General features: G+C 42.2%; 1 protein-coding gene across 5 annotated transcripts in view; it reads left to right on the top strand.

The window, feature by feature from the left end:
* The window catches only part of Khc-73 (Kinesin heavy chain 73), a 1,251,394-nt gene that overhangs the window by 628,776 nt on the left and 596,872 nt on the right, over positions 1–25,746 (top strand). For all 5 annotated transcript variants that reach the window (XM_080267622.1, XM_080267621.1, XM_080267623.1 and 2 more), the window contains exon 15: positions 14,250–14,424. In XM_080267622.1, coding sequence (XP_080123748.1) covers positions 14,250–14,424 — 175 coding nt within the window. The remainder of the gene's footprint in view (positions 1–14,249; positions 14,425–25,746) is intronic.

Here is a 25,746-nt window from a genome sequence, read left to right as displayed (position 1 = left end):
AACTGTAACTCTTAGGTTCTTAGCCTTGAAGCTTGATATCAGTTATGGGAGTGCATATGACATCGTGCATGAACAATTACACCTTAGGAAGAAGTGTTGTCGATGGATACCCCATTTGTTGACTGATGAGCAAAAGGCTGAAGGGGTGAGGATTTGTCGTGTCTGGCTTGCTGAATTTGAACCAAATGGTCCAAAACTGTTCTCAGATGTTGCTACTGGAGATGAGTGTTGGATTTCATTCTTCACAACCCTTGACAAGCAGTCAAACATGGTGTGGTTGGGCGATGAAGACCCTCGACCTCAGATTTTGAAGGAAGGATTTCACAGCCGGAAGCGCCTTTTCACCATCTTTTTCAATTCTCAAGGACCAAAATGCATGGATGTGATGCCTGAAAAGTCCACTATCACAGCCCAATACTACACAGACCAGGTATTTCCACAAGTTTTGGAACACAAGGCCAACACCGCACCAACCCGCCGTCGGTCTCGCCTTTTGCTGCACCATGACAATGCTGCACCCCACAAAGCTCGCCTCACTATGCAGTACCTGGAACAACAAGGTATAACTTTGCTCCCCCACCCACCCTACTCCCCTGACATGGCTCCCTGTGACTTTTGGTTGTTTCCAAAATTAAATCTGCCATCGCTGGGAAGCAATTTCATCGCATCCAAGACTTGGCACGGACCGTCAATTCAGAACTCCGAAGTATACCGTCTTCAGAGTACCATGCTTGTTTCATGAAGTGGAGAAAGAGAATGGAACGCTGCATAGAGGTTGGAGAGGAGTACTTTGAAGGAATGTGAGTCATAGTTTGATAGTTCTTCATGCTAATAAAAGTTTATGGACTCACTGTCATTTCTTTCTAATCACCCCTCGTAAATTATTATTATTAAAAAAATAAAGAATTATATTGGCACCTCCTAGCAAGTTTGCGCGCCATCCTGCCAGGTGTCTCTGGCTGCTCGCAGCATGTTCCCGCCGACCCAACAAACAACAGCATCAGTACACGTTTGTCTGTTGTTCTCATATCGTGTTCGGCCACATCTATCCTGCTTTCGCGATCATCAAGGCTCCGAAGCGCCCTTGTAACACTCCAACTGGAAATAAGGCAGCTAAGAGAGCAAGGAAAGTACTTACCTTGGAAGTAAAGAACGAAATATTACAAAAACTTAGAAGTGGAATGAGCTATGCAGCGGTTGGTCGCGAGTATGGCATGAATGAGTCCAGTGTTCGTGGCATAAAATGGAGAGAAAAAGACATTAAAGATGCTCTGGCTTCGTGCACACCAGGATCGGCTAAAGTAACGATGCATGTGAGAAATGATGCCTTGGTGAAGGTGGAAAAGGCACTGAATATTTGGATTGAGGACTTAAACCGTCGACACGTGCCGCTAGACTCCCAGTTCATCAGAAACAAATCAAAACAACTCTACGCTCGGTTTGCTGGTGAAAGCAGTGGTGTTGGTGAAGATAATGGTGATGAAAGTGAGGCAGGTGAAAATAGTGATGATGGTGATGAAAGTAATGACGATGGTGATAGGCCTAGTAATGTTGGTGCTTCTAGGCAAAAGAAATTTGCAGCCAGCAAGGGCTGGTTCGAGAATTTTAAGAAAAGGTATGGCCTACATAACATTAGGATGACTGGTGTAGCAGCTTCAGCAGATCAGATAGCAGGAGAATCGTACCCAAGTGACTTTGCTGAACTTATAAGGGAGAAAGGGTACAGGCATGAACAAGTGTTTAATGCGGACAAAACACGCCTGTGGTGGAAGAAAATGCCTAAAAGAACGTACATTTCGAAGAAGGAGAAAAGTGCGCCAGGCTTTAAAGCAGCAAAAGATCGTGTGTCTGTGCTGTTGTGTGGTAATGCAGAAGGACATATGATAAAACCCATGCTCCTGTATCATTTGTTATAATGTTAAAGACGAGTTGGATTTTTGTCAATAAAGGATATTTCTTGCAAAAGTTAGGCAGAGATTAAATGTGAAATATACGAGCATAAGGAGAGTTGAATTTTCCTAAAAGAAGATCCTAGCGAAAGCTAGGCTAAGATTCATCTTTGATAGCATAAACTGCCATACAGTCGTGAAAATTTAGGTCTGGGAGAAATGGAATATCAAGAATGAAAGGAAGCTCTTGAGAATGAAAGTAAATAGGAGAGCATGGTCTCTCTGGTATGAGCTAGCAGCACTGACGTGTGTTGTGAAGATCGGTGCGAACAGCTGATCTAACGTAACACTTGCCCCACACTCTCAGTTATTAGAACGTATGAATGACCACCACTGCTGCTTTAGTTTTTTTTTTTTTTTTACACACTCGGTTATGTAAACATATGGATGGCTACAACTGCTGGTTTCGCCTTTTATTTTTAGATGAAGTGAGGTGTAAGTGGAGAGAGAAGTGATGATACAGCAGCCATTACAAGTTGAGGTCCAGTGTACGACCACTATGCATCAACATCAGAGATTATGCTATTTTTTCCATAATTCTTTACTTAATATAAGTAGTTTTATTATGATATTCAGTTTTTCAGTTGCCTAACTAATTTATTTCTAAGAAACACTAAAACTAAACTCCATATTACATACGAGTGATTGAAGGGATATTAAAATATATAAATAAAGGGTACCTGACCAGACGAAAATCGGTATCGACGGTTTTAGGCATCGACGGGTATCTTAGGTACCTATCCCCCGTCGATAATGAGGGTGTACTGTACATCTGTCTATCTATCTATAGCCCGACGTCCTAATCCCGCAAAGGGTGGCCGCAGACAAAACGCCTCCAAGTCGCTCTGTCACCCACCATTTGACTACCCTCCCCCCAACTCACCCCCCCCTCCCTCATATACCTCTCAACTCCATCCCTCCACCTCATCCTTGGTCTACCTCTCCCTCTCCCTCCTCCCACCTCACCCACATACACCCTCTTAGTCAGTCTTTCATTCTCCATTCTCTCCACATGTCCAAACCACCTCAGTGTATTTCTCCTAATCTTCTCAACCACATCCACATCCACCCCACAGCGTTCCTTCACTTCTTCATTCGTCAACCTGGCCCTCCACGTCACTCCACATGCTCCTCTCAAGTAACTCATTTCCACTGCTCTCACTCTTGACTTGTTCCCCTCTTGTAAGGTCCATGCCTTGCTTCCATACGTCAGGGTAGGGATCACAATACTATCATGCAGTGACTTCTTAACTTCCATACTCACCTCCCTATTTCTCATCACTGCTCTCAGTGTACCAACAACCTTCCTTCCCTGCTGTACCCTTTCACGCACTTCATCCCCCAAAGTTCCATCCTTACTCATCACACTACCCAAGTACTTGAATGCACTCACATTCTCCATATCCTCACCATCCAACCTCACTGCACACTGTGACTTCATTCCTCTCAAACACCATAACTTTACTTTTGTTTACATTAACTTTCAGATTCCTCCTCCTACACACTGTCCCAAATTCATTCACCAAACCTTGCAACTCCCATTCATCTTCACTCAACAGCACTGTATCATCAGCGAACAGCAACACCGGAAGCTTCCAAATCTCACCCTCATTCATTAGAGCCACCCCCACATCCACTGCTCTACCCTGCACCTCCTTTACAACCCCATCCATGTATATATTAAACAGCCATGGAGACATCACACAACCCTGTTTCAGTCCCACCTTGAGATCAAAGAACTCACTCAGCTCACCATCCATTCGCACCGTAGCCCTAGCTCCCTCGTACATACTCTTCACAGCACTCAACAATTTCCCCTCCACTCCATATATTCTTAATACCTTCCACATACCTTGCTTATCTATTCTGTCATAAGCCTTCTCCAAGTCCATGAAGGCAGCATACACTTTCCTTCCCTTCTCTAGATATTTCTCCACTAAACATCTTAGAACAAATATCTGATCTACACACCCTTTTCCCTTCCTAAATCCCCCTTGTTCTTCTCCAACTAGCTCCTCTGTCATATGCCTAACCCTATCAATGAGTATTCTACCATATATTTTACCAGTCACACTAAGTAGGCAAATACCCCTATGGTTACCACATACTTCTCTCTCTCCTTTTCCTTTGTATAAAGGAACAATTATACCTGATTTCCACTCCTCTGGAACCCTTCCCTCTTCCCAAGCCAATCTACACAACTTCCATATCCACTGTACTGTACTGTACATGAATATGAAAAATAAAGAAATTAGTGAACATACTGTATATAAATGTAATGGTACAGTAGGCCTACAAGTTCACATGCACTTACCTAAACTTATAGTAGGTTCCTTATTTACATATGTACAATAGAAGGGGTTGATTGGAGTCTGCTACTGCTGGAAGAAGTCCACATCTTATGTGTACGCGTCTTGCTAACACCAGTTATCTTTCCACACGTGGAGGCCATTTTCAAAGCACGCAGATGTTTATACTGTTCACAACACACGGCTGGTCCACTCAGGTGTTACAAAGCTCCTGTCTGATGTTACGGTGCTTACAGCACACTCGAATAGTAATTTCAGAGGTATTTCGGTACGAAGTTCACAAAGCACACAGAAGAATCAAGAGAAGTCGGCAGCAGCACGGCAACAACTCGGAAGAATGGCGAAACAGATTCTCTTTCCCATGCTAGACTCACTACATGTTTGTCCTCTCTTTATGCTATAGGAGAAAGAGATAGCCTCTGAGCTTCATGGCAGTGGTAGACTCGTTCCATCACTTTCACTATCTCACTCACTAAGGCGGGTAAAGGCGGGTAGCTAGCTGGCGAGCCTCATGGAGAATTTCAAGACTGACGAAAAAAATCGGAGAATCTGCCGAACGATCGGAGATTTTCGTAAATGGGACTATTTCTCAAAACTGCCGAAATGTCAGATTTGCCGGGGAATTGGATGCCGAAATATTGGACTTTTACTGTATATATATATATATATATATATACACTCAACCCCCTGCTATCGCGCCTAATTGGTCGCAGCAAACTCGCGTGATAGCTCAATACACGATAGCTGAACTGAACAGCCAATGGGAAAATTTCTAATTGTTTTTTCGGTGGCCCATTTTCTAACTTTTAACCACTTTATGCCTGCGATTTCCTGCCAATCTCTCCTCCAACATGAAATAAGCATTATTATATTAATAATAACAGTATAATAAATAAATAAACAACATAAAAGGCCATCAAACTTTTATAAGGATTAAGGCTTGGGTGGTTTGATGGGTTCCGAGGCTTGGGAGTGACCTAATTGCTGCCAGATCTTTTTAGCTGTCTCCATGATTTCTTAGTGTCCACAGCTAAAGGGGGTATCACACAGTACATTTTGTCAGGAAAGGCCGAGGAAGATTTAAGTGGAACAAAACTTTCACGCTATCACACACATTCCTCATACTGTTGCCAGAGCCCTGTCTCAGTTGTAAACACGTGATTACTTTATCGACATCACAGTTTTCTCGGCATAGGAAATATTAACTCTTTATAAGGGTTTCAAAACGATTGATATTTATTCTAAAATACGGTATTAATGAGTATTCAGAGTTAGGCTAAATTTCAATGCCGTAGTACGATATATTCTTTCGAGTCGAATGGGTTTTCTTCAAACTGTTTTGTTTTCCCGTCATATCTTCAGCAGGAATCCGTTCAGATGCATTCCAAATGCCCGTGGTATCATCGGCAATTTTACCACGTTACCATTCCAATTAACCATCGTATCCTCTGCAAACCTCGTATGAAGTGCCGTGTGAATAAGTTTCGCTTAGCCTGTCTTCAAACTCGATACGTGATAGCGGTCTTGGGGTACGTGATAGCATGTATGGTTGTCCATTTGATGTGTACGTGATAGCGGTCTTGGGGTACGTGATAGCATGTATGGTTGTGCATTTGATGTGTGCGTGATAGCTGATAAACGTGATAGCTGAACGTGCGATAGCAGGGGGTTGAGTGTATAAATATATATATATATATATATATATATATATATATATATACGCTCAACCCCCTGCTATCACGCCTAATTGGTCGCAGCAAACACGCTTGATAGCTGAATTTGCGATAGCTGAACTGAACAATCGATGGGAAAATTTCTAATTGGTTTTTCGGTAACCCATTTTTCTAACTTTTAACCACTTTATGCCTATGATTTCCAGCCAATCTCTCCTCCAACATAAAATAAAGCATCACTATATTAATAATAACATTATAATGAATAAACAACATAAAAGGCCATCAAACTTTTCATAAGGATTAAGGAAGGCTTGGGTAGTTTGAAGGGCTCGGAAGCTTGGGAGTGGCTTTGTTGCCGCCAGATCTCTTTTGCTTTCTCCATGATTTCTATAGTGTCCACAGCTAAAGGGAGTATCACATGGTACCTCATATCAGGAACGGCCAAGGAAGATTTAAGTGGAACAAAACTTGGATGCTGTCACACATGTTCCTCGTATCCACGTCAAAGGACATGCTTCTCACACTGTTGCCAGAGTCCCGTCTCAGTTGTAAACACGTGATTACTTTATCGACATCACAGTTTTCTTGGTATAGGAAATATTAACTCTTTATAAGGGTTTCAAAATGATTGATATTTATTCTAAAATACAGTATTAATAAGTATTCAGTGTTAGGCTAAATGTTCAGTGCTGTAGTACGATATATTCTGTCAAGTCGCCTGGGTTTTGGTTGCATTGTTTTTCCCGTCGTATCCTTGGCAGGAATTCATTCAGATGAATTCCAAATGCCCGTGGTATCGTCGGCAATTTTACCATGTCATCATTCCGATTAACCATCGTATCCTCGGCAAACCTTGTATGAAGTGCTATGTGAATAAGTTTCGCTTAGCCTGTCTTCAAATTCGATGCGTGATAGCGGTCTTGGGGTGCGTGATAGCAAGTATGGTTGTGCATTTGATGTGTGCGCGATAGCAGATAACCGCGATAGCTGAACGTGCAATAGCAGGGGGTTGAGTGTATATATATATATATATTTTTTAACTGGATTAATTAAACCATCCTAGAGACAGTCTATCAGCTCGGGACTGTCCAAGGTGCATGCGGCTAATTTGAAAACATCATGTACGTGTAAAGTTGCATTAAATCGAGAAACCCCTGGCAGTTAAACATATCTCCTTAAATATTGCTTGTGTTAAAACAAAAACGCGCTGTTTAAACTCGCGTTAGTTGAGAGGTTAACTGTATTTCTATATATATATATATATATATATATATATATATATATATATATTATATATTTATATATTTATACACACAGTAGGCTCGCACAGTGCTCGAAAGATTGGGCGGTCCATGACCTCGCGCACTGGGAATTCGCGTACTGGGGATACATAATCTTATGGGAATAATTACATATGGGCTGTACCCCCTCATACCTGGACATTTTTTGGCCCTTAGAGATATATTAAAGGTCATATTTTTCAGACATTGTACTAAAGCTATAGCTACAATAACAAAAATATGGGTAGTCACCTTAACAACAGTAGACAACAGGCCTGATGACCTTAAATAACAGGGGTTCCGAGGCGCGGCAACACTTACAGCGCCGCACTCTCCACCGCACCTCCCACCGCACCAACACTTCCCTCCACAGACTCCTCTTGAGCACCTTCCCCAGGAGCATCAAAGTCACTCACTTCGGCCATAAACCCTTCAAAGTCCAATGCTGACACTTCTGACATTGCATCTTCTTCATCCTGAACAGTAGAATGCCCGGGAATTTCTGCGCATCAACATGACGACACGTGACACGCTGTGTGAGGGGTGGTTGCGCACTAATAGAAAATGGCATTTTTGAGCCACTCCTTGCCTCTGCCTCACGTTCTGTGCGGTAAACTCGTGCATTCAACGGTTTTTGCTTATGATTTTTGGTCACTCGCGCACAATGCGAATCGCGCACTGTGATGACGCGCACTGTGCGAACCTACTGTATGTGTATATATATATATATATATATATATATATATATATATATATATATATATATATACTGTATATATATATATATTATAGTTAATCCTCGTAAATCGCGGCAACTTGGGTCTGGACCACTGCCTTGATTTATGAATTCCGTGATTTATGAATAATAACTCTTATGTGAAAAATTAATTTGGGTCTGGACTTTGGCCAACTCGCCCCCACAGCACCCTACCTACACCTATCTAGGCATCATCAAACAATCATACAAATTTAGGAATATTCAGTGCATGTATTAAATAGAAATAAGCCATGTTAAGGGATCTCACCTTAATCTTATGACGAAATTGCTTAAGTGAATGGAGTGGGGTGGTGTTGGGAAGAACTTAGAACCACTCAGCACTTGTTCTTCCCAAACTCTTTCACCAGCTTTGAAAACTTCTCTCCCCTCTCAACACGACAAATGAGCTCCAAATGTTGACTGTATGACAATTGTGGCAGCTTCTTGACGCCATACTGCTTAGAGCGCTTCATTGGGGGGTCGGGAGGGGCCATGGCAGGTAGGAGGCAGGGGGGAAATTGTGCAAAAAAGGCAGGTAACTCTCGTACTCCACAGCGACGGTCTGTAGTGTGCGGACTGGGGGGACAAGAACAACAACAACATGGCGGCATTAGCATGCACATATGCCACCAGGGACACGTGGTGATTGGTTGTTGGGTTGCGATTTTCAGTTTGAATGCCGTGGTTTATGGTTCTCCACAGAAAAGTCCCACTTGGGTGCCTAGATCCCCGATTTTCGTGACTCAACACTGATTTAAGGTTTCCGGCAGTCTGACGGCCACCTAGCCGTGATTTAAGAATCCGTGATTTATGAACACGCGATTTATGAGGATTGAGTGTATATATATATATATATATTTATATATAGTGAACTTTCCTAAACCACTGGCCCAGCTTATGGTTGCTCTCACAGTGTTGCAAGTGTGTCAGTTTGACTCATAGTAGTAGTTGGGTAGGGCTGGATGGCTGAACCCTGACAGCACAAACACAGCCCAAATATGACCAATACAAAATCCAAATTGAGAAAATGCAGTTTACAAGAGAGGAGGGATAAGATTTTTGGTGAGTAAGCATGTACAGTATGTGGTAATTTAGAATCCTTTGGTATAAATGAAAGAATAGCAGACAATATTAATATTGAATAAGAGCTGCAAGAAGATAATCAAGTTTTCCACCATCAGCCTGTTAGGATGAAGAAATAAAAAAAGTTCTTTGGATATGTAGTGGGAGCTGTGGAAAAGTACAAAACTCAGTTCATATTTTGATGGGAGACTCAAAAGCAAAATTAAACAAGGAAAAGGTTGGCCAGACTGCTTGCTGGACTTCATAGAATATGTTTTTAGAATGGTAAAGGCAAAATCTAGTGGAATTTGGCTAAAGAAACAATTATAGGGTGATGAATAGCTTCTTTCAAAGGAAGTAGGAAATAGACTTGGGGCAAAATGGTTAAACAAAGAATGAAATAAATAACATCATCATCAAGTGGGGTTGGTGGAGGATTAGTGCCCCTCCCTGTAAAACAATTAACTCTAAGCCCTTGGCCACCCCGTCTGGGATACATGGCATCTGGCAATGAATGAATGAATGAATGAATCATCGTCATCATCATCGTCATCATCATCATCATCATCATCATCATCATCATCATCATCATTATCATCATTATCAAATTCTCCATTGTCCCATGAGAAGCATAGGAGCCCAGGGGCAGGCAAGTTGGTCCTGACATTTAGGATGAGAGGGACCAGCCTCGCTCATCCTTGAGTGGCATTACGTGAGCAATAAACCACAACCACCCCTTGGATATACACCTGTACAAGCTTAATCTGATTGGAGTGCCTTAATTACCTACTAAACCACCAGGTGCATAATTTGGTTATATTTATACCACCCAGCATAGTAAATGGTTTCCCGGTGTACAGGAAACCATTTGGCTTGTCACTCAGTTTAGAGGCACCCATAGGCAGAAGGAAGAGGAAAAAATTAAGGAAAAAAAAGACAAGAGGGAGTGTAGAGTCACCAGTAGGCATAAGGAAGAGGAAAGAATGAAGGAAAGAATGACAGAAGAATATGGAAGGAAAGAAGAAAAAGGAAAAGGCAGTCACCCAAAAGCAACACTACATCGAGTGAGTGGATGGTGAGTGCCCCCACCTACCACTAATAAATTTCATTCCCACTAAAAAAACACATGCCAGAATAGTGAAGAATGTAGCTGCACTCTGATCCCAGTGGTATTGGACCACAGAAAAAAGAAGGAACAAATTGTGAGTTTGCACATTCTGGGTCATTGATTCTCCTATGTCAGTAAATCTTGTCCCAGCTCCTACATTACAAAGCCACCCTGTGCATCATTGATCCTAACCTTGGGGATGTGGGTAGGTCTCATATTGGGCTGATGGTTGAAAACTGGACCTGATTGTAGAGTGGTTGACCCTTTGGCAATGAGGATTGCCTCAATAATGTCCCAGTCCATATTCTGACTACTGAAGATGCTAACCTTGCATTATCCAAGCGCTGCCATTTTCCTGCTGCTTACATTCTTAGTACAGTAAAAGTCTTGTAACCTGAATGGCAGGGGACTGAGAGTCTTTTGAACAGATGTTTTTTTCGGACAGTTGGGAAGAACCTTTGAAAACATCAGAAATAGGTACATGATCGTTAAATAAACACTTAAAATTATATGGGTTATTGTTTTATTTAGCAGAAATTCATAGATGAGTAGCTGAATAGTTGCTGGCAGGTACTGTACATCCAAGCCCAAGAGCAAGTCCAAGGCAGATAAATCCATAGATAAAGGCCATAGGAAAAATCCACTTGAGTGAGGTCTCAATTTTAAAGTCATTCATTATCATCCAACATGGTTCATCGTGCCTGACTTGTGTTATCGCCTTGAGTTTATCGCTTATTGTTAGTATCACATACTTTTGTTTAGCAGTTTTAATTTCCACCATGACTAGTAGGAAGAGTGGGAGCCATTGCCACTTTGTTGTAGCCACTTATTGGTCCGATTATCGATTGGAATTATTAGAAGAGTGTCTGACTGGTCATAGATATGAACTGAAAATGGCGGGAGAGTGCTGTCCTCCTGGCTTACTTCCACTCCTCGCTGCTAAGGGGATTTTGTTGCCGCCTCAAGAAATTCAGAGTATTGGGATATTTGGATTATTGATGGTTGTTCTGAAGGACTTTGACTGTAGGTACCCATCTTGATTGTCGCTTCATCACCTAACCTCACCCCACTTCCTTTCCCCTGTGACTGCTACTTCATCACCTAACCTCATCCTACTTCCTCACCCTTTGATTGCTGCTGTGATTCCAGAGGTGACATATGGTTAGCACCGTGGATGATTTGTCCTTTAGTATTTTACTCAGTATCCATGCATATACATGTTGGTCATCATCATGTGTGAAAAAATGACGTCCTCTGCATGCTCAGCCTGTTGGTAGGAGAACAAGAGTACTAAGACAGCAAGATGTTGGACTGCAAAGATTCATCATCAGGGCAGCCTTCCCAAAAGGTCAGATTCTTTCACTGATTGGGAGCATAAGATAGAAGTGCATGCACCTAAGGCGTCTGGGCCATTGACAAATGGAGCATGACCCATATAACAGATGCACATGGCATGATTGCAAGGAGCATACTTCAATGCATTACACTCCCCCCCTGAGTTATGCATCAAATGTTCAAGATGATTGTAAGAGCTTGAAGAGCTTGACCAAAAAAACAACTATCAGAATGACGGCTGTCTTCAGTCATCAGGAATAGTGGAAGTTGTTGAAAAGAGGGGTTTAGAGGTTGGGCCTCCAAGATAACAGTCACCAGTGGAAACAGAAAAGAAGCAAGGTTTCTGGCTTGATAAGGTTGTCATTGGCTGGGGATATCAGAAGCTGTGGTAGGAAGGAATGGCAGCAGTTGTTGAGATCCCCATGACCAGGTGAAGGATGGATGTTGGAAGGGTCTTTAGAGTGATAGTGTTTTGAAGCAAAGGGTACTTCCCTTTCCCCAGGGATGCACTGACTAATCAGCTTCTTAGGTATAACCAAGATATTGGCCAGTCATAGCCAGATAGCCTTAGAGGCCCTGAAAAACAACTGGCTGATCCTGGCTCTGAGGGTATGATAGAGTGGCTCCAGAGGATGAGACTAGGAGGTCTCCACTTGGTACTGTAAGGAGGTTGAGCCTGGTATCTAGAAATGAGTTAAAAGGTTAGTGGTGGTGTTGTGAAATCCAAGGGAAACTGGAGTGCCCTGCCTGTGCTGGGGGAAACTGGACAGGCTTAGGACCAGCAACATGACTCTGAGCTAGGATGATGATTCCTGAAGAGAGAAGATGATAGCTGAAGGTGATTCATCTGTTAACATAAAGTTATAGATGTGTGAGAAATATGATGTATAACAGTGGAATTTGGAGAAGAGAGAATGATGTCAACAGGTTGGAGCAATCCAGCATGAGAATGGTGAGATGGATGAATAATGCCCTCTGTGGGACAGGTTGAGTAGTGCCGGTCTGAGTGCAAGGGGTGGGATAAAATGCATTAATATTGTAATGTGATGAATGGGATGACTCTATAGGGCTCAGACATTTGGGGAGAATGTGAGAGGTTAACTGGGGAAAGAGGAATAAAGATATGAATGTTGAAGATATAATGCCAAATTCAGAGCCAAGAAGACATGAGGTGATATTTCATGTAGACATCAAGCCAAAGGGACTAACCAGAGATGCTGCACATTTTAATCAAGCAGGCTAGAGAGCAGTCATCAGAAGACCAAGGCTTACACATTCTAACATTGGCAGGACCTATATGAATATAAATTGTAAAGTATAAATCAGCATAATTTATAAACTATCACAGATGTCCAGTGGAAAATATTGCATATTTGCCCAACTACACAAGCATAGTGTGCAGGCCTAAAACACTTAAAATAGTCTGTAATAATAAAGGCAGAACTATGAAAGTGTACTTTTTTTTTTAGAACAAAAAGTTGCTGGGATTTTGACAGTATGGAGGAAACCACAGTACTACGTGAGTATTATTGGCCTAGCTTAACAGACAGCATAGCCTTCTAGTCCTGTATAAAATGATGCATTAAAAATGAGTATGAGGTAGTACCTGAATGGTAGCCAGTACTGATGGCAAGGTGACCAGTAGAATCATCTCATATTCTAAAATGTTGCCAATGTGCACACACCCAGTGACATCATAAAATCAGTAAATTGCATGTAATCAAAAGGAAGGAAGAGGATATCATGAGAATGCCATGTTGCAGTGAAGTGTTGCTAGCGCACAGCAGTCAGAACTCCATTTGTTAAATGAGTAAAATTACAGGATTAACTTCATATACAAAACATATTCTTACAGTGTGTAGAAACAAATAGTCTGTGAATAAGCCTCAAATGGCCAGGAACTCTCACAAGCAAAGAGAAGCAGATGGGAATCAATGAGTCTTTTCTGAAGCAAAACATATACAGTAAAAGCTACCTGGGAAAAGTCCTGAAACAAGCGGTAATTCATATAAGAGAAGTCAAAGACAGTGGTTGAGCACTGTGCAGGAAGCAAGAAAAACTAGCTAAGTAAAGAATGGCAAATAAACAATGCTTGCAATGTGAAGATACGTTACATCATTGGTTGTGGCCTTGCGATGCTGCTGAAAAGCAGGCACCACCTTTTGTCACCCTCTTTTTTTTTTTTTTTTCTAGCATGTATATAGACTGAAAGGGGAGAAGAATGCATAAACTAGGGCCACAGAAACCTGAACTGACTATTAAAAACCAGTACAAGTAGTTTCTTGCTCAAGCCTTTCATCATTTCCATCTCTCTTAACTCTGTCTTCTAAGCCTTTCATTTAAATAATATCACATGGAGAGACTGGCACATTTTTGCCACTGACAGACATCACATTTTTTAAAACAGTTTCCCACAAATGCAATATTCAATTGTTTTCCATTAAATTAATAAAGATCATGCAGAAGCAAAATATGAGGTGATTATGTGGTTACTGTTGCTTGTTAATGACACTTGTTTGTTATTTGTCTTTGTGAAAAAAAAAAAGTGTTTCAATTGTACTGACACATTGGCTTTAATCTGGTTTTCTTGAAACAGTTCAGCTCAAATGGGTATTATTTAGACTCATAGATTGCCTCAGTCCAGAATGAGGTTTCCCCTCAGTGAGTGTATTTTTGGGGGGTTTTACTGTTTTAAAATTAAAAACTTATGACATTTAATTTTCAGCTAAATCTTCGTTATGAACTGAATTTCATTTAATGTTTAATTTTTCAGTGGCCCTTGAAAAGCAACGTCAAGAGTATGAGAAACAGTTTCAACAGCTTCGAAATATTCTGTCTCCAACAACACCATATGCTCCATATATGCCATTTGATCCACTAAGAGGGACCAAAATGACCCCTTCTACTCCAACTTCACAGCTCCGGATAGAAAAATGGGCACAAGAGAGGTATGTAAGTATGTAAGCAGTGATGCTCCTTGCATGATTTTAGAATTAAAAGACAATACAGTCTTTCCCAGATACCTGTATTTGAGTTTTCCATATAGGCTATATTTCATCTTAAAGACCATCAACTTTTATACCCCATTTTCAGTACTCATTTCTCTCTCTCTCTCTCTCTCTCTCTCTCTCTCTCTCTCTCTCTCAGTAGTGGCCTTCTTGGGGAAACATCACTATCGTGGGAATACTGTACCCCACTGCCAAAACAATCACCACCTCAAATTAAAGTTTGCCATCATTATCCTCAATATAGTCTGCAGATTACAGTTCTTAATGACATTTTGTATTACTGTATTTGCTGATGTATAAGTCTGACCTGTGTATAAGACTATTATCAATGTTTCCATACAAAATATGGGTTTAGAGGTATACTCTGTGCACAGGATGAGCCCCAACTCTTGAGACATTGGGAGCTTGCTGCCCCAGTAACCCCAGTCCTTTATCAATCTTCCCACTGACCAGTGAAGTGATACTATTAACATTTTGCTAAGTAACACAGCCTTGGTTAGATTTTACTTTAAACCAGCTTCTTGTATGGGTTTTATAGGCTGTCATGGCTGCATATGGCACCTCAAATATCAAAATGGGTTATACATTTAATATTCGAGTATAAACTCGTGCTGTATTAAAAACTTAAAATCATGGTACCATGAAATTTATACAATAGGTTAAAAAAAGTTACATTTTATTAAAGTCATCATGTCAGTGATTAAAAACCTTCAAAATCAGTATCATCCACATAGGACATCATTAGTTTATCAGCTTCATCCTGGGTTAAAGTTTGCAGTTCTCATAAGGATCAAACACCAAATTCAGAGGTGTAGCTTTGGCACTGGCTTCCTCTCCCTCATCTGCCTACAAAGTGTCATCTTCTATACCATCCACTGAATTAAATATTCCACATTTCTTGAAAGAGTTGATGACTGTTTCCACAGAAATATCATTCCATGCCTTGATAATGGAAGTGAAGCTTGGACCTTGTTGGAGGGACAGAAGTCAAGAATGAGAGCAATGGAAATGAGTTATTTGAGAGGAGCATGTGGAGTCACATGGAGAGACAGACTGACAAATGAAGAGGTGAACGAGCATTGTGGTGTGGATGTGGATGTGATAGGAAACGTTAGGAGAAACACAGTGGGGTGGTTTGGACATATGGAGAGGATGGAGAGTGAGAGACTGACAAGGAGAGTGTATGTGAGTGAGAGTTGGGAGCAGGGCAGTGAAATGGCGGGGGACAGGGCAACATGGAGGAGATTTGTTTGTGGCCACCCCTTATGGGATTAAGGCATCTGGCAATACACAGATACATAGATAACCTTGATAATAAAATCACAGCTCATCCCGACCTGAAGCACTCATATTCCCACCACTTGCATACGACTTTTTACCATTGATCATCCACTCGTTCCATTGCTCACGGATGCGGTCTTTGAATGGTTTATTCAGACAGACATCAAGTGGTTGTAGAACTGAAGTTAATCCACCAGGAATAACAGCAATGTCACCGTTATTTATCACGTGGTAATGAGCCCTGCTTCAGATCTGGCAACCCTGCTGTCGGTGGTAAACAAGTAAAACAACCCTGCCAGTCGCTACCGAGACACACGCTGGTGTTCATGGCATGGGCTCAACAGGTTACTCATCTTTCTTATGTCCTCATGGCTGTGTCAGTGGAGATATCTTTTATACACAAACACAAGTTGCTTTTGATGACGATGTTAGTAATTTCAACAGTTTTTAACAGTATATGTACTATATTCAGGGCAACAAGGGTCAAAGTGAGTGTTTGGCGATGTTCCCTATCATGCCTATGGATTCCATAATCACAGGATGTAGAGGTTAGGAAGTGAGTGTTTGGCGATGTTCCCTATCATGCCTATGGATTCCATGACCACAGGATGTAGAGGTTTGGATTTTATACCCAGTGTTTAGGACGACCCCATTTTTGGGCATTTTTTTATGAGGTTCAAGAGTCGCCCTATACACAGTATTTGGGCTTGAAAGTGACAAAAAATTGAGTGAAATGTGTGATCAGTCATACAACATAGTCAATCAGCTAGTCACCTTTTAGCCAAATTGAGTGCATCATTTCAGTTCAGAGTTTTGCTTACTTGCATACATTTATTGATAGATATAATTATTATGACCTCTAAATGGAAGTAATGCAAGTATAAGTGGCTGGGGAATGGCTGGGAGAAGGAGGGAGGTGAGAAGACAGGAAGAAATCAGTAGGATAGAAGTTGTGGAAGCAATGAAGAAAGTTAAATCAGGGAAAGCCCCAGGAATTGATGGAGAGTGTGGTGAAATGCTGAAGCATGGGGGAGAGATAGTAGTAGAATGGATGTGGAAGATGTGCAGATTGGCCTGGGAGGAAGGTAGAGTCCCGGAGGATTGGAAGTCAGGTATAATTATTCCCTTGTACAAAGGAAAAGGGGAAAAAGAAGTGTGTGGTAATCATAGGGGCATTTGTCTTCTTAGTATAATAGGAAAAGTGTATGGTAGGATACTTATTGACAGAGTTAGAGAAAGAACAGAGGAATTAGTTGGAGAAGAACAGGGAGGCTTTAGGAAGGGAAAAGGTTGTGTAGATCAGATATTCATTCTCAGATCTTTAGTGGAAAAGTTTTTAGAGAAGGGAAAGAAATTGTATGCGGCTTTCATGGATTTGGAGAAAGCATATGACAGGGTGGATAGACTAGGATTGTGGAAAGTGTTAAGAATATGTGGAGTAGATGGGAAGTTGTTGAATGCTGTGAAGAGTATGTACGATGGTGCGAAGGCTGCAGTGCGTGTGGATGGTGAACTAAGTGAATTTTTCTCTTTGAAAGTTGGGTTGAAACAGGGATGTGTCATGTCTCCATGGTTGTTCAATCTGTACATGGATGGGGTAATAAAAGAGGTACAAGGTAGGGTAGTGGATGTTGGAGTGGCCCTGGTGAGAGAGGATAGTGTTTGGAAACTCCCTGAACTGTTGTTTGCAGATGATACTGTGTTGTTGAGTGACGACGAAGGGGAGCTGCAAGGCTTGGTGGATGAGTTTGGGAGAGTGTGTAAGAAACGGAATCTAAAGGTGAATGTAGGGAAGAGTAAAGTGATGGTCTTTGAGAGAGGTGAAGTCAGTGAATGTACAGCGAGGTTGGATGGTGAGGAATTGGAAAATGTGAGTACGTTTAAGTACTTGGGTAGTGTGATGAGTAAGGATGGAGGTTTGGAGGGTGAAGTGCTTGAAAGGGTACAGCAGGGAAGAAAGGTTGCTGGTTCTTTGAAAGCAGTGATAAGAAACAGGGAAGTGAGCATGGAAGTGAAAAAGTTACTACATGACAGTATTGTGATACCAACTCTAACGTACGGAAGTGAAGCTTGGACGTTGTTGGAAGGACACAAGTCAAGAGTGAGAGCAGTGGAAATGAGTTATTTAAGAGGAGCCTGTGGAGTCACATGGAGAGACAGGCTTTCGAAGGAGGATATAAAGGAGCGTTGTGGTGTTGATGTGGATGTGATAGGAAGCGTTATGAGGAACATACTGAGGTGGTTTGGCCATGTGGAGAGGATGGAGGGTGAAAGACTGACGAAGAGAGTGTATGTGAGTGAGGTGGAGGGGGAAAGAGGGAGGGGGAGGCCGAGGATGAGATGGAGGGATGGGGTGGAGAGGTATATGAGAGAGGGGGGTGTGAGTTGGGAGCAGGGGAGTGAAATGGCGGGGGACAGGGCGACTTGGAGGCGATTTGTTTGTGGCCACCCCAAACGGGACTGAGGCGTCTGGCAATAGATAGATAGATAGATAGACCTCTAAATTACAACTCTGAGTACAGTTACATTTTCTTTAGCTTCAGTGACAAATTGAGTGAAATGTTGGCCATTCATACAACACTGCCAATCAGGTGATGGGATAATCCCAGTTCCAAGTTTTTTTTGTACTCTCCTCCCTATTAGGGATATCCATGACGGAAAAAAATGTCCTTCTGTCAAACCCTAATGTCTGCCAAACTATAAGAGCTAGAGAAAAATTAAAGATACATAAGACTTACCAACTCTTCCTCTTTCATATGAAAGTATCCCCCACATTTCCAGGTGGTCCCATCGATGAGTAAGGATAAGTTAAAGTTCAAAGGGTGGCGGGAAGACACTTGCGGCTATACACGTCAACCGGCATTGCTCCCCCCCCCCCCAAATCGTGATGGCTATGCACGTCAACTGGCACATAGGGGTTAATATATCTATAGTCAAATCCCCAAAGCCTGGAAAGGATGGCCATAACAAATTGCCTCCAGGTCATCAAGCCACCCTCTCTTTAACCCACATCCCCATCATGTATATATATATTTTTTTTTATGCAAGGAAGAAGGAACCAAAGGCCTTGAGCCCGCTATAAGAGTTCCCTCCAAGAGAAAAACAAAATACAGGAGAGAGCCAAATTCAAGATCCATTCATTTCGAGATGCCTGGACACACTGCTTTTGAAAGACTGGAGATCATAAGCAGCAGGAAATACAGACAGAGGGAGACAGTTCCAGAGTTGACCTGTTGCATAAATGAAGGACTGGGAGTAACGGTTAACTCTTGCAGTAGAGAGTTGGACAGAAAAGGGATGAGAGTTTGCTGCTAGACGGGTGCTACGCGCCCATCGTAGAGGTGGAGGAATGCATGCAGACAGTTCAAAGGAGCAGTGACCATTAAAGTAGCGATAGAAAAGAGATAAAGATGCAACAGTGCGGCGAAGAGACAGAGGTTGAAGGGAGTCAGTAAGAGGGGGTGAGTTGATGAGACCAAAAGCCTTTGACTCCACCCTATTGAGGAGAGCTGTATGTGGGGAGCCTCCCCACACATGAGAGTTGTACTCCACACAGGGGCGGATAAAACCCCTGTATAGAGTCAACAATTGTCCAGGGGTAAAGAAAGAACGGAGTCGGCTTAGCACACCCAATCTCTTGGAAGCAGATTTTACGAGAGATGTAATATGATCTTTCCAAGATAAGTCCCAAGTAAATGAAACCCCAAGCATGTTCAAGGATGATGCAGGATTAAGCTGAATATTATTAAACATTAGTGGGTATACCCGTGGAAGATTTTGACGGGTTGATAAGTGTAAGAACTGAGTCTTGATGCATTAAAAACAACAAGATTATTTTTACCTCAGTCAGAGATACGAGCCAAGTCAGACATTAGATGTGCCATAGCCTCATCCCTTGTTTGTTGAAGTAACTGCTGAGATGAGCGTTGCGGGAACCGAATGGAAAGGTGAAGGGTGGAGTCATCAGCGTATGAGTGGATAGGGTTAGATGTACAACTTAGAAGGTCATTGATGAATAAAAGGAAGAGAGTTGGTGATAGGACAGAGCCCTGAGGAACACCACTGTTGATAGATCTAGGAGAAGAACGATGGCCGTCTACAACAGTGGCTATAGAACGACCAGAAAGGAAGCTAGCGATGAAGGCACAGATTTTCCATTTTATAACAATGTAGATTCACTTATGCATTCATACTGTTATGGTAAGTATCAGAAATATACTTAGGCATGGTTAGTTTAATAGAGCATGATGAAAGGGGCATAATAAGGAAGAGGCACATACCATACTGAGACCTGAGATGGGCTTAGGGTAAGGGGTTCTGAGTCTATGGGGTGGACAGTTAATGATCTCCATCACCTAGGATTAACTCCCTGAGTGGGGCTTATCCTTGAATCCCTTAACCCCTCGGCTGCGGCAATGGTGGCAGGAGCTGTATCCCTGGTGCGGCAATCCAGCCCAAAATTACCCATTTTCAACTCAATAATTCTCATATTATGTATTAAGATAAAGACAAAATAAAACATGCACAAGAAAGCTCAACCTTTGTTCTTACCTATGAGCATTTCAGTGAAGGTCTAGGTTCTCATGTGTTGCTGTAGAGATGTGGAAGCAAAGTCATTTTCGCCGTTTTTGCGCGGTGACTGAGGCGAGCCAACCGGGAGGCACTGTTGCCAAGGCCGTCCAGGCTCGCCACTGCACCACTTATCTCCACCACCCCGCTCCACCATTTCATTTGCACTATGTTGTGTGTGTCTTAGCACTTCCATCATTATACTGAACAGTGAAAACTTATTCAGTAATGGTAAATTTCAATGAAATACAGTATTTCCTTAGCTTATTTTTTTTATTATTACTCTTATAAAAATAGTCTCTTTCACTTATCAGAAAAGTCACTTTTATCCTCTTTTTCATTTCTATTATTACATTTACAATTACACTTACTCAGTAATAGTAAACTTCAATGAAATACAGTATTTCCTTAGCTTATTTTTCTATTATTACGCTTATAAAATAGTCTCTTTCACTCATCAGAAAAGTCACTTTTATCCTCACTTTCATTTCTATTATTACACTTACAATTACACTTACTCAGTAATAGTAAACTTCAATGAAATACAGTATTTCCTTAGCTTATTTTTCTATTACTATGCTTATAAAATAGTCTCTTTCACTTATCAGAAAAGTCACTTTTATCCTCTCTTTCATTTTATTATAACACTTACAATTACACTTACAAATAGTCTTCACTTATTTACAGATGAGTCAAAGAGTCTAGAATTTGACGAGTGTGTGGAAGTCACGGTAGCAGTCGCCTATGCATAAGCCCACCTGACACTCTTGACACCATGTTGTCACTTTCCTTCTCACGCCTGGTAGTGTTCTTGCAGACATGACACAACACCTGCCTTTTTGTTCCACCCTCTGATGTTGCTGTATGTGCCAAGTAATGTCGCTGCAAAAACTCTTTACCTGCCAACCTGTCAGGCAAAGCAGCATATCTCCTTCCTCTTTCTGTTGTTTGTAGTGTTCCATATTTTTCTAGCAGCTGGAACACTACATTGTAGGAGAACTCACGAAACTTTATCTTCTTGTGTGACCGAAAGAGGTACAAGTTATATGCATTGAGAAGTGTCACATCCACAAGATGCAGGAACAACTTGATGTACCACCTCACTGTTTTCCAGACACACTCAACATTGCACAATTGCATGTCACACTTATCAACTAAGTTCATGTTCAGGTTATAGTCCAACACTGCATCTGGCTTCTGTATTTTCTATCCTGTATGGTGGTCTGTTTTGTCTGTTTCTATCATGTTCCCTTTGTGAACTGTTGTCAGCACAGTCACATCTCTCTTGTCCTGCCAGCCAATTGACAATATGTTGTATGATTTTGACAACTGTACACTTCCTCATCCTGCAGATGGTGCAAACTTTGGCATAAACTTGCGATTCCTTCGTACAGCGCCACAGGAACCAGTGCCATTGGTGTGGAGGAATGATGCCAAGGAAAGGCTGGTATACCAGTTGTCGGTATAAAGAATGTGACCTTGACCGAGGTAGTTTGCTATCAGTTTCTTCACGACAGCTCCCGGCACCCCAAGAGGATCGTTCCGTGGAATGTCAATGTCCGTTGCTGTGTAGACTATCATGTCCAACACATACCCAGTGTGGCAGTCACACATCACAAATAGCTTGATGCCAAAGTGGTGTCGTTTGGATGGTATGTACTGTTTGAACACTAGTCTACCTCTGAACAGTACGAGCGACTCGTCGATCACTAACTTCCTGAAAGGGACAAAGTACTTGGTGAAGTTTCCTTTCAGCATCATGAAGAGATCACGAATTTTCCACAACCGGTCTGTGTTGGAGGGATATCTGTTGTCTGCGAAGTGAAGAAAACGCAGTAGTACCAAGAATCTGTCCCGTGGCATGTATTTACCGAAGATAGGTGTAGGGATTAGGGCATCATCCTTCCAATAATCGCTCAGCACCTGCTTCTTGCAGTGTGGCATGAGCATTAGCAATGCCAAGAATGACATCAGGTCGGCCCTCACAATATCTTTCCACCTATGAACACGAGACCTGGGGGAGAACTCGTGCTGCTGAGTGATGAACTGGTGATATAAGTTTGTCTGGGTACAGATGAGGTCGATTATATCATCCGTAAAAAATGCCTCAAAGTAATTCATTTCTGGGGCATCCGGCCGGTTTGGCCAGTCTTCTGTAACACCACTGTTACTGGCATCAAATGGATGGATGTCAGGTGTAAAATTCCTTCCATCACTCCAAGTGAATGAAAGTTGCGTGGAGCTGGCGGGAGGTGGTGGTGGAGACGGAGTGGGGCTGATAGGAGGTGGTGGTGGAGATGGAGTAGGGCTGGTGGGAGGTGGTGATGGAGACGGAGTGGGGCTGGTAGGAGGTGGTGGTGGAGACGGAGTAGGGCTGGTGGGAGGTGGTGATGGAGACGGCATGTGCGGGGTGTGAGGTGGTGAAGGAGATATCATCCTTGAGGTGCTAGGTTGTGGTGATATTTGCTCTGATTGTTCTCTGTAAAATTGTTTTACAAGAGATTTTACTGCATGGCTTGGTGCCATGGAAGATGCGCGGGTTGATTTTTTTGTGTGGTGATGTGAGGTGGGAACACTGGCTCTGGCAGATCCATGCACACTTTGTCCCACTCCACTCTCACCCACTTCATTTTCACTTTCCTCTTCACCAGCACTAGGAAGTATATTACCTAAATCTTGCTCTTCTTCACTGCAGGACTGTTCACTTTCTTCACTAGTATCTGTTTCACTGTCTTTATCAAATAGCAGCCCAGGGAACTTTGATGGTGTAACATACTGTTTTCGCTTCCTGTGTGGTGTAGTGACTTTAGCAATGTTTTTCTTGCTTTCCTTTACATCTACCACTTCACTGTCACTGTCACTTTCAGTTGCAGGTGTATATTTACGTTTTTGTATTCGTTTCCGAACTGTAGCTCTCCTCTGCTTGCTAACACCACACGATATAGAGGGTATGGGAGACTCGAAATGACTACGTGACGACTCCATGGCTGCTGGGCACAAATGGGCACAAACTGGGGCACAACAGTAAGGTGAAAGGATAATCTAGCAACCCCAAGTAGCACGGCAGAATACATAACATGCACCCGCCAAAATTCATGGCGGAATTTTTGAAACAAAAGTGTGGATTTTAAAAGGAATGTCGCAGACAATCGATCGGACCTTTTAAAAGGAACGCAGCAGACGAGGGGTTAAAGTCATTAGAAACCACAGATTTTGCACCACCATTTTCAGCAGGAACCAGCTAAGGTGCATGATACTCAAGTTTCTGAGCTGAGAAATGCGCGATAACTGCAGTAGTGCAGATATTCATCTTGCAGTGATAACAAACACCTCTATAACTAATTGCACGATAACCAAGGGATCACAACATTATGCTGACATTCTTTTTTCATAGGTTTTACAAGTAGAAAGATATACATCTCAGGGAGTAGACTGCAGCATCAGTCGAGCAGGGCAGTACTCCTAAGGTGGTTGGAAAGCTGATGACATGGAGAGCTGGAGCTCTCTTTTCATCAGCCCTCAGGATTATCTCCTGACCATCCCCCCATTCTGAACTTTTTCAGTGTTTCAGTAATTCAGAGAGAAGGCGAGCATGCTCTCCGATGCAATTTCCTCTAACTGTCAACACCAGACTACATGCACATCTGCCTCTCTCCTGATGGTGACCAAACAAGGTGCCTGAAACCACTGTCTGACTTACTTCTTCATTTCTGCAACATTTGCGGCCTTCCTTTAACTTTCTTTCTGTTGAACCCACCTCTCCTCCTCTAAACCTCACCTTGTCTTTCTAACTGAGATTCAACAGTCTGAAGCAGCAGATAGCAAACCCTTTCCTGTATCCTTCTACATTCTCTGTGCTCATTTCAAAGGCAAAGGTGGCTGTTGTGTATATGTACACATCAACATATCCTGCTCATGTGTTCCTGAACTTGAATCTTCTGAATTCTCTACTCTCTATCTTTGGCCATCCTGTCATTCTCTAACTAAATATATCTGTACTGTTTACTGTAATTCTATTGACTGAAAAATTCTTTAACTGTCTTACATCTTTGATGGAACACTAATAAGATGGAACACATCCTGTCAGTTTCTCCTTTCTTTGAAATCTTCATTCTAGGAGATTTCAGTGTTCACCACCACCTTTGGCACTTCTCTTTTTCACTGATCCACCTGGTGAACAAATTTGTATCTTTTCTATCCTTAATAACTTAGAGCAACTTGTCCAGCACCCTACCTGTATCCCTGACTGTCTTGGAGAGAGTTCCAACATACTTGACCTCTTCCATACAAGTAATCCTTCTGCTTATTCTGTTAATCTTTCCTCTTTCTGTGGCTCCTCTGATCACAACCATATCATCTTAACCTGTCCTATCACTTCACTAAGGCCGGTGGACCCCCCCAAGAACCATTGGTTGTGGCAGTTTGGAGCTGCTGACTGAGAGGCCATCAGGCAGTACTTTTTTATATTTTCACAGGAATGATTATTGCCTTCAGGGCTGAGAGCCATCTGAGTGTGCCTGGGGCATTACGAAGGTTTTTCTCTTGGACGTGGAAGCATGCATTCCTTTCTCATATCCTGTGACTAATGCAAAAAAAAAAAACTTGGTTTAAAAATGCTTGTTGTAATGTTTTCCACAACAAGGAGAAGCCTGCAAAAGGTACCAAATCCAACCCACCCCTGAATCTCATCTGTTTTATGCTTCTGCCCGGAATCGTGCAAAGTCTGTTCTTCACTCTCCTAAAAAAAAATACATTCGTACTAAATGCTCTGAACTCTCCAACTCACATTTTTCCTGCTCCTTCTGACACCTTGCCAAAAACCTTTCTAACAACTTTGCTTCATCATCCTTCCCTCCTCGTTTCCACTCTGATGCCTCTGTAGCTATTTTTTCTACTGATAAAACAGAACTCTTCATCCAGACTTTCTCCTCCAATTCCATCTTGGAGGATTCCTATGCTGTTCCTCCATCACTTCCTCCCCTGTGACTTCCTTATGGCTGACATTCAAATCTCTTCAGTTGATGTATTTTCTGCCATCACTGGCCTCAGTACTCACAAGGTAAATGGGCCTGATGGGGTCCCGGCTGTTGTCCTCAAGAACTGTGCTTCTGTGCTTATACCCTGCCTAGGTAAACTCATTCGCCTTTGTCTGTCAATTTGTACCTTTCCTTCGTGCTGGAAGTTTGCTCTCATTAAGTCTGCCTCAAAGAAGGACAACCATTCCCAGCCCTCTAACTGTTGCCTTTTTTTTTTTTTTTTTTTTTTTTTTTTTTTTTTTTTGTCCGACTCTGGGCAAAGGCTTCAGGGCCTATATCTTGGGGGCAGTAGCCTATCCCAAGGCCCAGTAGTCCTCCTACACCTCCACATGTCACCACTTCGGCGCTAACACCCGCCGTCCATATTGAATACATG

Source organism: Coenobita brevimanus, chromosome 24, assembly GCF_032717465.1.
Source record: "Coenobita brevimanus isolate Jiangsu-jjx chromosome 24, ASM3271746v2, whole genome shotgun sequence".
NCBI lineage: Eukaryota > Metazoa > Arthropoda > Malacostraca > Decapoda > Coenobitidae > Coenobita > Coenobita brevimanus.
Note: the sequence above shows the minus strand (reverse complement) of the source record. Positions and strands in the feature narration are given on the sequence as shown.